Source organism: Sarcophilus harrisii, chromosome 3 (assembly GCF_902635505.1).
Source record: "Sarcophilus harrisii chromosome 3, mSarHar1.11, whole genome shotgun sequence".
Classification (NCBI taxonomy): domain Eukaryota; kingdom Metazoa; phylum Chordata; class Mammalia; order Dasyuromorphia; family Dasyuridae; genus Sarcophilus; species Sarcophilus harrisii.
Window position 1 is genome coordinate 117,042,068 of NC_045428.1, and position 13,423 is coordinate 117,055,490.

At 34.1% G+C, this 13,423-nt stretch overlaps 1 protein-coding gene across 11 annotated transcripts in view; it reads right to left on the reverse strand.

Annotated features, from left to right (window-relative positions):
• Nucleotides 1-3,973: 3,973 nt before the first annotated feature.
• The window catches only part of TBC1D4 (TBC1 domain family member 4), a 196,701-nt gene continuing 187,251 nt past the window's right edge, over nucleotides 3,974-13,423 (reverse strand). For all 11 annotated transcript variants that reach the window (XM_023500545.2, XM_031958487.1, XM_031958486.1 and 8 more), the window contains 3 exons: nucleotides 11,729-11,898; nucleotides 9,891-10,067; nucleotides 3,974-4,544 (listed from right to left, as the gene is read on the reverse strand). In XM_023500545.2, the coding sequence (XP_023356313.2) occupies nucleotides 4,311-4,544; nucleotides 9,891-10,067; nucleotides 11,729-11,898 (581 nt within the window). In that variant the 3' untranslated portion in view covers nucleotides 3,974-4,310. The remainder of the gene's footprint in view (nucleotides 4,545-9,890; nucleotides 10,068-11,728; nucleotides 11,899-13,423) is intronic.

Consider the following 13,423-nt stretch of genomic DNA (forward strand, 5'->3'; position numbering starts at 1 on the left):
CTCAAAGAATTGAGTCTGCATTTTTATTATATCGAGTCAATACACTTTCAAAATGTACATATACTTATACTGTCTTTTTTAAAAGAACCATATGCAAGATATTTGAAGATTGCCTTTCCCTAAATCATTTCCTAAAAATAAGTAAGGCATTTGGGGAATAGAGAAAGAATGGAAAATATTACTTCTTTTAAGCCATTAGAATATCATTTACTGCTCTGTGATATTATATTAAAAGTTGGTGCTTATTATCAATAGAATTAATGGGACCTCATGAATATTCTAAGCACCTAACTTAGTAGTAGCAGTAATTAGGTAGCATGAAGAACAGAGATATGCTAGGAGAAACAGTACAAAAATGTGTTGAGGAAATTTAATAAACCTATGTGTACGTAAGTCAAAATATAAATTGCCCCTATTTCATTTTGCATAAACCTCTTGAGAGTTCTCCATGAACAGAGTAGAAGTTGTATGTTTAATTGAAATTAACATTTCTGAATAACAACATGAATAACATTTATGAATGCACAATTCTTATTAAATCAAAAAGAAAAACAACATTGGAGTATATGAATTTTATATCAGAATGAGCAATATTTGAACAATGTAATCAGAAACATAACTTTTGTGTGTTTATTAAAAATAGCATGCATTTTTAAGACAGGCACTGGACCTGTGACTTCAGCAGTATAGGATGCTCTCTGAGAAGACATTCCCACTACTCTGTGACTTAGAGTTGTCTAGAGCACTAAAAGGTTAATTGGCTTGCCATTGGTCATAGGGCCAAAGTATGTCAAAGGTCTTCCTTTCTCTTTATTATGCTATGTTCCTCATGTATATTTTAAGAAAAGCATTTTAAGTAGTAATTTCAGATCTTTTTTCCTATAGAGGCTCTGTTCTAAAAACCAGGAGCACCCAGAACCTGTCCGCTCCATTCATTTCAGTACTCAAATAACTTCCCCAAATAACTATATGATTTGTTTAGTTTTGAAATATGGTTATCAGCCACAAAACAAGTTAGTTTTGGCCCAATTCTGGTTTACCTACCACATAGAAATATAATAGTAGCCGACATTTGTTTATCAATTCTCAGTAAAGCAAAATGCTTTAGGATAAGGTGATCTTTGAAACTCTGAAGGAGAAAAGCTAAGGGTATCACTCTCATTTTAGAAGAATAAAATGGACGTCAAAGAAATATTAAGGCTTTTCTGAGATCACATAGCCCAAATGTGTCAGAGCTAGTACTTGAACCCTGATCATCTTATTCCAAATCCACTGTATTTTTTTCAACATATTCCAGGTGCCCAAGAGTCCAAGTATCTGTTTTTAGAGGAAGAAAAAAAAAATTATTCTAATTTTATTATGCTTACACAAAGAAAGGCAAATTTTCAGGATTATCAGTCTACAGGAAAAATGAAAAGTACATTTTTCCCACCTTAGTTTTTGCACATGGTTTAATATAGAAGGCTATATACCAAATGAAATGTTCAGCCTCTAAAACTACTGACAAGTCTACAATACCAACAGGAAAAGAAAGGAAGGCTGCCCATTATAAAGTAGGTTGGAACAAGTATAAGTAGAAACAAGACTCTGAACCAGGTATTGCAACTTCCAGTACAACACATTCCTGGCTGTTATTCAAACTCCCATCATGGGTTTATTCCCACTCCAATTGCTTCATTACTGGATATAGTATTACACAATTAAAGCCTTTAGTCCCAGAATTAAGTGAAAAGGAATAACACATTTTTATTAAAATGAGGAATATGTTTGATAATTTTCTGAGAGAGACATGTTACAAAAACATACCATATATTATTGTTAACAGCAGGCTTGACATTCAAGTCTTGATTACACAGAAGTTGATTTGAGAATAGTCTTCCCCACCTCGGTCCTTTTCTGCTGCTCTGTAAATTTGATCAATTCATCCTTCTCCTTTGTATCTCAATATAGAGGTTTAGGAAAACTGAAAAAGTTAAGCCTAAACCAGTTTACATGGTTCCTTTTTAAAACTTTCTTTTCTTTTTCTTTTTTTTAACTGCTATGCTTCAGCCTTAATTATGATGAATAACCAATAATGAACTATGTTGATTTTAAGTAGCAAATTTCTTTGGAGATTTTCAGAAATGATTTATTTAACGATGAACTCTGCCATCGCAAAATGAAAAACATCCACAGGGCATGGAAAGAAACTGCAGCAATGCATTTATTGGAAATTAATCAGACATTACATTAACTTGATGGAGATAAAACAAAAGGCAAAGCACAATTGGTGCAACCTAAAAATCACAAACAAAAAAACCGTTCATTTTCATAGAATATCTGAGTCACTTTAATCTCTGAACACTATATTGACTGCAGGTTCCCAGGACTGTCTCTCTTATGTTGGCTAAAATTGATTTTAAATAAAACCACATAGCAGCCTTCTCCTTAGCTTGTTTAGATGTAAATCAGCACAATCAAAATATGATGTTCCATGTCTTTACATATTAGATAAGTACTGGTATTAGATCATAACAGAAATATATGTAATCTATCAATGTATTTATTAAATTCAAGGTAGAAAGAAAACCTCTCTTCTGGCAGAGAAATAAAATAAATTTCTGCTCCAATAAAATATTCTATAGGAATCAATCAGTTGGTTGTCCAGATTTTATAAGGTACCTTGACTTTCCATCTAATGAAAGAGAACTTTAACTTATATAACTTTTATTAATACGACTTTTTCTTCAGAAACAAAAACAAACAATGTCAGTATTACAGCAAAAGTCCTACTGTAATAAGATTCATGACAATAAAGCACAAACAAGTTTCAGAGGTGGTTGAGTTTCAACACTTTTCTCTCTTAGTATTCTACTGTCTGTTGCAAAGTAAGCTTCACTAAGAGAGATAATTTAGGCAATGAGTTAGAAATTATACAAAAGTACTTTTAAAAATAGGGATGCTAAGTACTGCTGAAAAGCAAAGATGGTTTCATCATTTATTTTATTGAGTCTCCTTTTGTAGATGCAATTTAAGAATTTGTTTATATGTGGACAAAATATGTGTGTATTGTAATTGAAGACTGACTAATTTCCTTCCAAACACACTGTATGTATGACTGAAGTTCTAAGTAGTTTATATGTGCATGGATAAAATGTTGGGAGTCAATTCAGAATGCTAAATCCTGGGATGGACATGAGGCTGCATTCTCCATTCCCCATTAAGAAGTTAAAAAAAGTTTTCTTAAAATTTTCATGAAAAAGGAAGAAGACCATAGTCTATTTAATTTTGTCAACTACAATAAGAAATACCATATTATTACAATATGGCATTTGTAGAAAGCCAAATTTTGCTGGCAGAGAAAATCTGAGCTTCCTTCTTCTCAGACCTTCCAATTAGAACAAAATCCGGGATTCTGAAATGTGTTTGGAGAGGAAGAAAGTAAATCCTTATTACTGACTGTGTTTACATAGCACCAAGTAAAGGGGAAGTTCACAATTACTGGGTTACTTTGAGTAACAAATGTAGACAGGCTAGACAGTTAAGGTTCCACAGTGGATGCTATTTTCTGGCCCAACTGATCCAATTTGGCTGTCAACACTGGTCCAGTTAACCATGTAATTACAAACTCCTCCCCTTACCATGGGTGTTCCAGGCATAGCATCTTTGTGTTCTATTTAGCCACACTGTTAAAAAATGATGCCTACCTCAAATGAACATGCATGTGGAAGCAACATGCTAAAGATGGCACATAACAGACTGGGATGGATATGTACCACATTCCCTGAAAAGTCACATGAAAGTGACTGTCAGTCACAGTCATGATCCTCTCATAAACAAGTCAGTAGAATTTATGACAGGCACATATGCATTTACAAAGATTTTTTTTTAAAAAATTGAAACATGCTGTTCTTTGGAGAAAAAAATACATTCATTTCTTCAAGTATTTTTCAATATATAAAGACACAACATTTTTATTTCACTACAAAGACAAAAAAAATTTTCACATGTGTGGTGGGAAGTTTTGTTTTTTCTTCCCCTAGGTGAAGTTTATGTTTTTAAACATTTGTTCTAAACATACATCTACTAGTCTTATTTGAAAGCATGAAATTTCCCTTTATGTACACAATCAATAACAGCAACAAAAAGTCCAGCATGAATGCTTTTAAGTAGTTTGGGATTAAAGGCCCATTTGATATTACTGGAGATTCCAAACTAGTTTTTGATGATTCCATTCCAGTGAGTCTCCCAAGACTGTCCAGCAGCACGCACATGACTCCATTCCTTCAGTATCCTAAACTGCATTGCCTGCTGAGGTGGCACTTTTTAAATTATGGCTTATTTCCTGTTCTTGCTTTATTATTTGGGTTACAGTTTACTTCCCTCAATAGCAGTTCACAGTCAGCCAAGGCATCTGCTGGCAAGTGCTTCCTGATTTGTTCCACAGTCTTTTGGTAGGTCAATTTCTCCTGTTCCAGAGATCGAATTAAGGACTTCATTTTGGTCTCTCGAGTCAAAAGATTTTCAAGGCTGGATTCTAAGCTCTGGATCTTAGCATGAGCCACCTGTTTAAATTTTTTTTTTAAATACACATAAATATTATGTAAATTTTTAGAAATAGACACACGTATTTTTTAAAATTTATATTCTACATGATACTGACACCTGGCATCACAGAATGCTAAAACTGGAAAAAGACCAACTTTATAGGATATCTGATGATTCTTATTTTGCAAAAGGGATTTGAACAGTTTGATTTGTCATGTAAACCCTTCTGTTGAATGCACTTTGAGATCTCAGAAATGATATTTAAAGCTTTTTTAAAATTTCATTTTTAATGTAATTATACCCTTGTGTGGAAGAGCCTAACCAGATCCATTCTCAGGGTGCCAATTTTATCATTTTAATTGTACTTGGGTGTAGTACTAATGTATTCTTGGATATACTACTTGGGTTACATTATTTACAAAACTGTACAATAACAATTCTAGAAAAGGCAGCACATTTATACTGATGCTTGTCTGGTAATCACTTCTTATAATAGAAGGTTCTGGGTGGAGAATGAAACTTGTGGTGGTTTTGTATGCAAATGAGTACAATTTAGACTAATGTTGTGATAATACCTGTTTTCAACTATAGTTAAGTATGAGCACAGAAACTAATTTTAAGACTGTCTTCTTTGTTTCCATTTGAACTAAGTTGAACTAAGTAAATTTATGTTAATTACAAATGAGTCAGCACAATTTCAAGGTAATCTTGTTGCTCTTTACTGATATGTTTTCTATTATTCTCTCCACAGAAACTGTTCAAAAACTTTCTCTTCTCTTCTTTCAAGCCTCTCACACACCTTCACTTCTTTTTTACTGAGAAAGCTAAGGCAATCTTGCCACAACTGCTCTACCGCTAGCCATCTTCACCACCTTGATTCCCAAACCACAGAGCATCACCTTTAACCCCATCATCTCCAGAGTTTCCACCTTGCTGGCCTCATTGGTGACTACCTACTGGTCAGCCATTTCAGGAAGGTCCCATTTATATTTCACTCTCTACTCCCTGACCATCTTCTCCACACTTAGTACCGGAAACCTACCTACAAGACAGACAAGACATCCTAAATAAAGCAGCAAGGCAACTGCCAGAGACAGGAAGCAACATGTGCCAGGAAGGACAAAGCACAACCACCACAACCTTCCCTCAGGTACTAATATGGTGACCCCCAGGACCTTATCAACAGCAGCATCCCTCAGACCACTGTTTCTGCTTCCATTCCAGAGCCATCAATAGTCATCATGGAGGAGAAAAATCACTGTGAAAAATAGGTCCTTTGCTTCACCACCGCTATATTAACTGCTGCTCAACTGTCAACACATGACACGACCAAGAAGCCCAAGAGTGACAGAATCTCCAGACTAGTGGTTCTACCTCTAGTCAGTCCAACATCTAAAGCCAATATAAAGCAAATTTCAAACTGGAACTACTTTTGCAGGAATACCGCCTTCCCTATAGTAACCACAGTTGCAGAAGACACACACAGAAAAAAGTTCTTGACACAAAAATTTTGGTAATGTAAAATGTTTAAACTTCAGAAGAGGATATATGATATGATCAAGAAAAATAGCATCAAAAAATGCTTTATTATCTATTTGTCTATTACATCTAAATATTTTCCCATCTGAGTTGCAGTTGAAACTTCCTCTATGTTTTCTCCCCTGAGGAAGTTCCTTGGGGAAGAAACTGGATTGATTTTTCTATTTGTATGCCCAGTACTTAACACAGTGCTTTCTATACCATAAATGCTTTTTTTCACTCATCCATTCATTTACATTGCCACTGTGTATGTACCTTTCCAACCACCTGCCCTTCCCCATTCCCTCCCTCTATTTCTGGAGTCATGTTGAAATGAATTTTGATCAGTCTCTCTCTGTTCTTAAGCAAGTCTAAATTGTTTTAAAAACTGCTTTATAATGTAATTTGGGATTTAGCACAGTGAGATCCTCTTCATTCCTATTTCTTTTATATTTATTCTCTCCCCCCATGTGATTTTATTATTATTTTTTCTAATTCTATAGATTCCTTCTAAGGGCAGCTAGGTGGCACAGTGGATAGAGTACTTGTGGAGTTAGAAAGACTCATCATCATGAGTTCAAATCTAGCCTTCAATACTTACTAGCTCTCTGACTCTGGGTAAGCCACTTAGCCCTGTTTACCTATTTCCTCATCTATAAAATGACTAGAAAAGGAAATGGAAAACTATTGCAAGTATCTTTGCCAAGAAAAGCCTAAATGGGGACACAAAGAGTTGGGCATGACTGAAAAACATTTGAACAACAACAAAATTCTGTGGTAGTTTAATTGGTGTGATTTTGAATAAGCAAATTAATTTAGGTAATTTTATTATTTAATGTTATTTTTATTATACTGGCTAATCCTAGTCATGAGTAATTAATATTTTCCTAATTATTTAGGTTTATTACTACTGGGTTATTGTATTCATATATTTTCATGTATATATACCTATATATCAATATATACATACATACTATATATATGTAGATGTTATATATATGTGTGTATGTGTGTCCACACACATACAAACACACACATCTCAGAAGGCAGATTCTCAATTATTTAATATATTTTATAGGATTTTTAACAGTATTTCTTTTTGTTTCTTTTGGGCTTCAGATATGTTGCTGATTTTTGTGAATTTATTTCATATCTTGTAAATTTGCTAAAGTTATTATTCCAATTAATTAACATCTATAAAAGTAGTCAATTTGTTTCTTCTTTTATCTATCTTAGTCATTTCTTTTTATTACCCCATTGACTTAGCAAGCTAAACAATTTTTAGTTCTATGATAAGAATAAATAATGACAGTGGATAGCCTTATTTCACTCCTCATTTAATTGGGAAGTATTCTAGTTTATTTCTATTATACATAATAGTAGCAGATAAAGAATAAGGATGCATAATTCTGGAGAAGGCAGGAGGTAATAAGATCAAGTGTGTATACAAAGTGGCTTGGCAAGCACAATGGCCATCTCTATGTCAGAGACAGGGGGGAAAATCTCTCTTCTCTGTAGGTTTCCATGATATTGCTCTTTTTTGTTCTCTTTTTACCTGTCTAACTCTTCTATCTCAGTCTCCTTTCTTAGAACTTCATCTAGGACAAGACTATCAATATCCAGAGTTCTGTCCTTCAGCCACTATACAATTCCATTTGGTGATAACCATCTATAATCATGGGTTGAATAGAGATGACAATCTCTATGCTGATGATTCTCAGTCTAATTAAACACCCTTAACCTCTCTTCTCATCTCCAGATTCACATATCCAACTGCCTAAGAGACATCTAAAAGTGGGATGTCCCACAAATGTCTTAACTCAACATGTGCAAACCTGATCTCATTATCTTTCTCTTCATGAACCATTCCCTCTTTGAAAGTTATTAATTATTGTTGAAGGTACCACCATTCTCTTCATCATTCACATTTGCAACCTAGATGTCATTCCTCAACTCCTCAACTCTTGGTTAGCATTTAGAAGAAATGAAGAAAGAGAGCTTTCCAGGGTAAAATGTCCAGAACTTGGAGATGGAGTAGTATCTTGTTCAAGGAACTGCATGAAAGTAAGTATGCCTGGATTGCAGAATACATGAGAAAGGGATCATCTATGATAAAGAAGCATAGAGAGGTAGAAAAGGTCCAGACTATAGGAGGCTTTAAAAGACGAGAGGATTTTATATCTGATTTGTGCTTTAGGAAGATCAATTTGATAACTGAGGAAAAGAGGTACTATAGTGGGAGAGACAAGAGGCAGAGAAACTAATAGCAAACTACTTATGAAATAATCTAGGTATAAGATTATAAGGATGTGCACATACACATGCAGGACATACACACAAGATGAGGAGAAATGATAGGACTTAACAAACTTATTGGGTATGGGGAGTTAGTGAGGAGATAAGGATCATATCAAGGTTGCAAATCTAGGTGACTATGAATATGATGATACCCTGGATAGTAATAGGGAAGTTAGGAAAGAGATCTTTGAGGGGGAAAATGAATTTAGTTTTAGACATGCTAAGTTTAAGGTGTCTGTAGAACTTCCAGTTTGAGATATCTATTAATGGTTGGAGATAAGGATATAGAAGTCAGCAAAGAGACTGGGGATGGACAAATCTGAGAATCAACTGTTTAGGTATGATAACAGGAATCTACAGAAGCTAGTGAGATCCCCAAGGGAAATAGCCTAACTGAAGAAGAGAAGACGGCTCAGGACAAATCCCTGAAGGACATGCACAGTTAACAGACATGACCTGGATAAAGATCCACAAAACCCATAAAGAAAGAGATTATCAAGAAGAGACAGTAATCTACCGTGCCAATAGCTGCAGAGAGGTCAAAAAAGAGGAGGATTGGGAAAAGGTCATTAGATTTGGTGATTAATATATCATTGGTCACTTTGAACAAAGCAGATTCAATTGAACAATGAGGTCATGAGTCAGACTGAAGGGAGTTAAGGGATAAAAGGAAAGGAAGTAAAGACACCAACTGAGAGCTTTTTTCAAATTTTTTAAAAAGAAAAGGGAGAAGAGATATAGGACAATTCCTAGGTGAGAAGGATAGATCAAGTGAGTGTCTTTTGAATTTGGGGAGACCTAGGAGTATTTATAAGCAGTAGAGAAGCATCCAATAGACCAAGAGAGATTATCTACAGAATAGGAAAACAATATTGAAAGACTTCAGAAGCCTGATCAATGTGGCAATTAAGCATGATTTTTAAAAAGTCATTAAATATACTTGCCCCTCATTCTTTTCCTTTAGCTACATCATGTTCAACATCTATTTCTTTTCCAAATGTTCCAATCAACATTGAGTTCTATCTCTTCTAAATTCTTATAATACTTCCTGTCATTATCACTCATTCAAGCTCTTAATCATATATTGCCTTGTATTCTTATTTAACTAGTATGCCTGGATATACCTTTTTTACTAAAGAGAGATGAGGCCCCCAAAGAACAGGGATCACTTATACCAAAGCTTCTTAAATTGTGGTTTGCAACTCCATATGGGATTGTGTGACTGAATGTGGGGGTTGAAAAATTATGATTTATTAGTAAATGTTGATTTGTATACCTATTTTATATACCTATATACCCAGGGTCACATAAAAATTTCTCAAGTGAAAAGGAATTGCAAATGGAAAAAGTTTAAGAAGCCCTGATTTATACCTCATTAGCTTCTTTGTGTCCTCCAGAGTTTAGTTAAGTCCTGAGCACATGAATAGTAGGTACTTAATAAACATTTGTTGAAATGAATTCATTTGTATCTTTCCTAAGTACTCAGAGAGTTATGCATAAAGGAGGCTTTAAATAAATGACTGCTAAATTAATCTTTATCTACTTACCTGTAATTTTTCCAACAAGTCCATGTTCTGTCTCTTCAACTGGTTATTAGCCTTCTCTAGCTTTTCCAGAGGCTCACTCTCATCACAGGAATGGGCAGACTCCTGTAGTTCATCTTGTAGCACATGGTACTCAACTTCATATGCATGAAGCTGCTTAGAAATATCCATCTCAAAAACCTGTGACAAAAGTACTATCAGTTAACATTTGTTGCTTGTTCAATTGTTGCTTTTCAATTACAACTAAAGCAATTAAAAATGCAAATGATTGAAGGAACATTAATTGTTCATGATTTGAGCATTACTAAATAATTTCTATTTAGTGTTACTCCACTCACATTATCAAAAGGGCAGGCTATAGAGTTAAACAAAAGAATAACAAAATTCATTTGGAAGAATAAGACATATGAAATCTCAAAGAGAATAATGACGAAGTTGGAATACAAAGTAGGAATTGTCTTCCTCCCAACTGTTAGCTGTCTCAGCCCATGGTTCACTTCTTTTCCAGGACTCTGCTCTTCAATAGCCAGACTATAGTCAATGTGATGCTGTCACCTCATGGTCTTTGTTGACAGGAACTATCATGACTCTTCCCCCTTCTAGAGGAAAAAAGTTTTTGCAAGCACTGCCATTGTCAAAACTCATTATCACTTTGTTCCCAAATCCAAATCACAGAAGATCAAGCTTTTTTCTCTGTAGAGTTCACCATAATTTAGTTATTAACACAGCGGGATTTATAGATTCCATATTCAGTTAGGGTAAGCTATACCTTTCTTTTGTCTAGCTATTCTTATATTCCTAATTGGGTAAACTTTAAGGTGGGCTTCCTTATCTTTATCCTTATCATCCTTATGCTTTCTTGACCATTTTAATTGGGCCTTATGGTTCAATCTTATGAAGTACATTATGCAAACTAAATATCTGCAGAAAAATTATCCCCATTTTTAACCACAAAATTCTGTAGATCCCACAAATTAAATTATCATGGTCTTTTAATGCAAATGGGATATATAAAATTCCATATCATGATCTATTCACCTTTAATACAACTATGTATGATCCATTTGCATTTTTTCATCCAGGATGCAGTCATGGATATTTGGAGCTTCTGAATCCATGAGAGCCAAAGTCATTTTCTAGAGTCCTCAATGCTACAGAAAGAGCACTGTATAACTTTCAGAATCATTTCAAGCTCTTTTGTAATACGGGTTGGGGAATTCCACTGGACCTGACTTTTCTACCACACTTGCTACAATCCCTGTAACCAAGTTGATAATTAGGAGAGCTCAAGGGAAAGATTTATAGGGATTGGTGATTAGGAAGGTGGAAAAAGAAAGGGCTTCTTCCAAGAATCAACAGTATACTGTTTCAAGAAAAGCAAAAATTCAACAGAATAGTTCTCTTGTGCCTTGAATGGGTAAATACAGACGTATGTGCTCCCTAGAATTATTCTGACCAGATTAAAGCTTAGACTTGTGATGCAATTATTATAAGAAGCCTGTTTAAATATTAAATATCTAGGTTCTACAATCTTACAGATCATCAAAAGGGAAACCTTTATACAAAGTACTAACATGTATTTTTCTAGAGTAAGGAAGACCCTTGTTCAAGTGCAATCTGACACATCCTGATTATGTGACTCTGGAGAAATCACTTCTATTAATGCTCCAGTCAACTTTTTTAAAGCTCTAAGTTATAAAGGAATTGCTGATCCATAATGATGCACTGATAATAATGGGGTTAGCTAACTTCCTTATTGGCAGTTTCCAAGATCAATGAAATCACAGGGTCTAATTTAAAAAGAAAATCCTGAAGTCAGTTTTTTTTTTATTACATTTTACCTGAGTAATTATTTTCTCCATTTCAGATATATTCATATCTGGTATTGTGTTTTTAAGAAATTCCACTATGTTTTCAAAATTTTCACATTCCATTATAAGGGCTTCTTGGGTGCTTAGTAGACTAAGTGCCACCTTAAATATAACATCAGTTCCCTGAAGAAAAATGATATCTAAAAAAAAAAGAAAGTCATTTAATTAGACCTTTAATGATGATAAGACTAATACTCTCTGGTAAAATACTAATTGATAATGATCATAGCAGATAGGCCAAGGAACACTTCAGAAGTTTGATTTTTTTCAAGGCAACTTAGGCTTAACTGCTTCTGTTATTAACTCTAGAAACCAAATATTTTAATTTTAATCTGGCCTAGTAAAAACTGCTGATAAAGTAACAATGAAAATCCAAATTATAAACACATTTGCATATATCTATATCTGTGTCTATACATATTTATTTATAAATTCATTGCATATTTTAAATCCCTAAAATCAATGCAATACAATGGAAAAAAGGAAAAGCACTTACCAACATGTGAAGGTATTTTTCTTCATAGAAGGAAAAGTACAAAGTGACATGACCAGTTACAACTAAACTACTCTCACCATTCTTAATAAATAATTAAATGAATCAAATGCACAATTTACTGCAGTTATATCACGGTAGGAAATTAAAAATGGAACTTCTCCCTTCTATTAATCAGGATAAAGACACATGCTAAATAGGAAGGTAAAGAAAAGTAAATATCACCTATGTATACACAGGAAACATAATAAGGAAAAAAACAGCTAGTGTATCATTTAATATGGTGTTCTTCAAAATAATAACTCAAATTCATGCAGTGTTTTAAGATTTACAAAATGCTTTTTCCACAAAGCCCTATTTCCATAGGCAATACAAACATTATTATTTGTGATTTACAAATGAGAAGAGAGTCAGCGAAAGTTAAGTGACTTGCTAAAAAGTCATACAACTAGCTAATGAAAAAGTCAGGATTCTAATTCACTTCAATCATTATTTTCCCTTTCATTAACTTATAATTATATTATAACTCTTAATAATAACTGAGTAAATTGTCTACTTGTACCAATCTATAACTCTGCCTTTATGTACAAATCTAACCCATGTCATTACGTTGTTCAAAATTTTTTTCCTTATTGCCTGGAAGATAAAATGCAGTTTCCTTAGCCTGGCATTTAAGAGCTAAGTATAGATGCTCTGGCTCTACTTCCCTTTCTAGTATTATTTCATATCAGACTATGTTCCCAGCAAACTAGAGTATTAGCCATCTCCTCCCTGTAAACATTAGTACAAGCTGTCCTCCACACCTAAAATATTTTCCTTCTTTATCTTCACCCTGCAAATTCATTTTCTTCTTTCAAGGATTACTTTGGGTGCTGTATTGTCATAAATAAAACCTACAGGAGTTTTGGATCTGAAAGTTTCCTTAGAAATCCTCTAATTCATTTTACAAATAAGAAAAGTGAGACCTAGAGAGAGAATCTGTCATGCCGGAGATTAAATAGATGGCTCCTCCATTAAGTCCTATTCACCCACTCAACTGAGCTCCCTCTCTCCTCTCAAATTCCATGGCTCTTTCCTTTGCACCTATCAAAGGAGCTATACCCTTTCATCGAATTGAGTGAAAATAATTGAAAGTTATATAATATTTAATAGTTTACAAAACTTTGCATAGG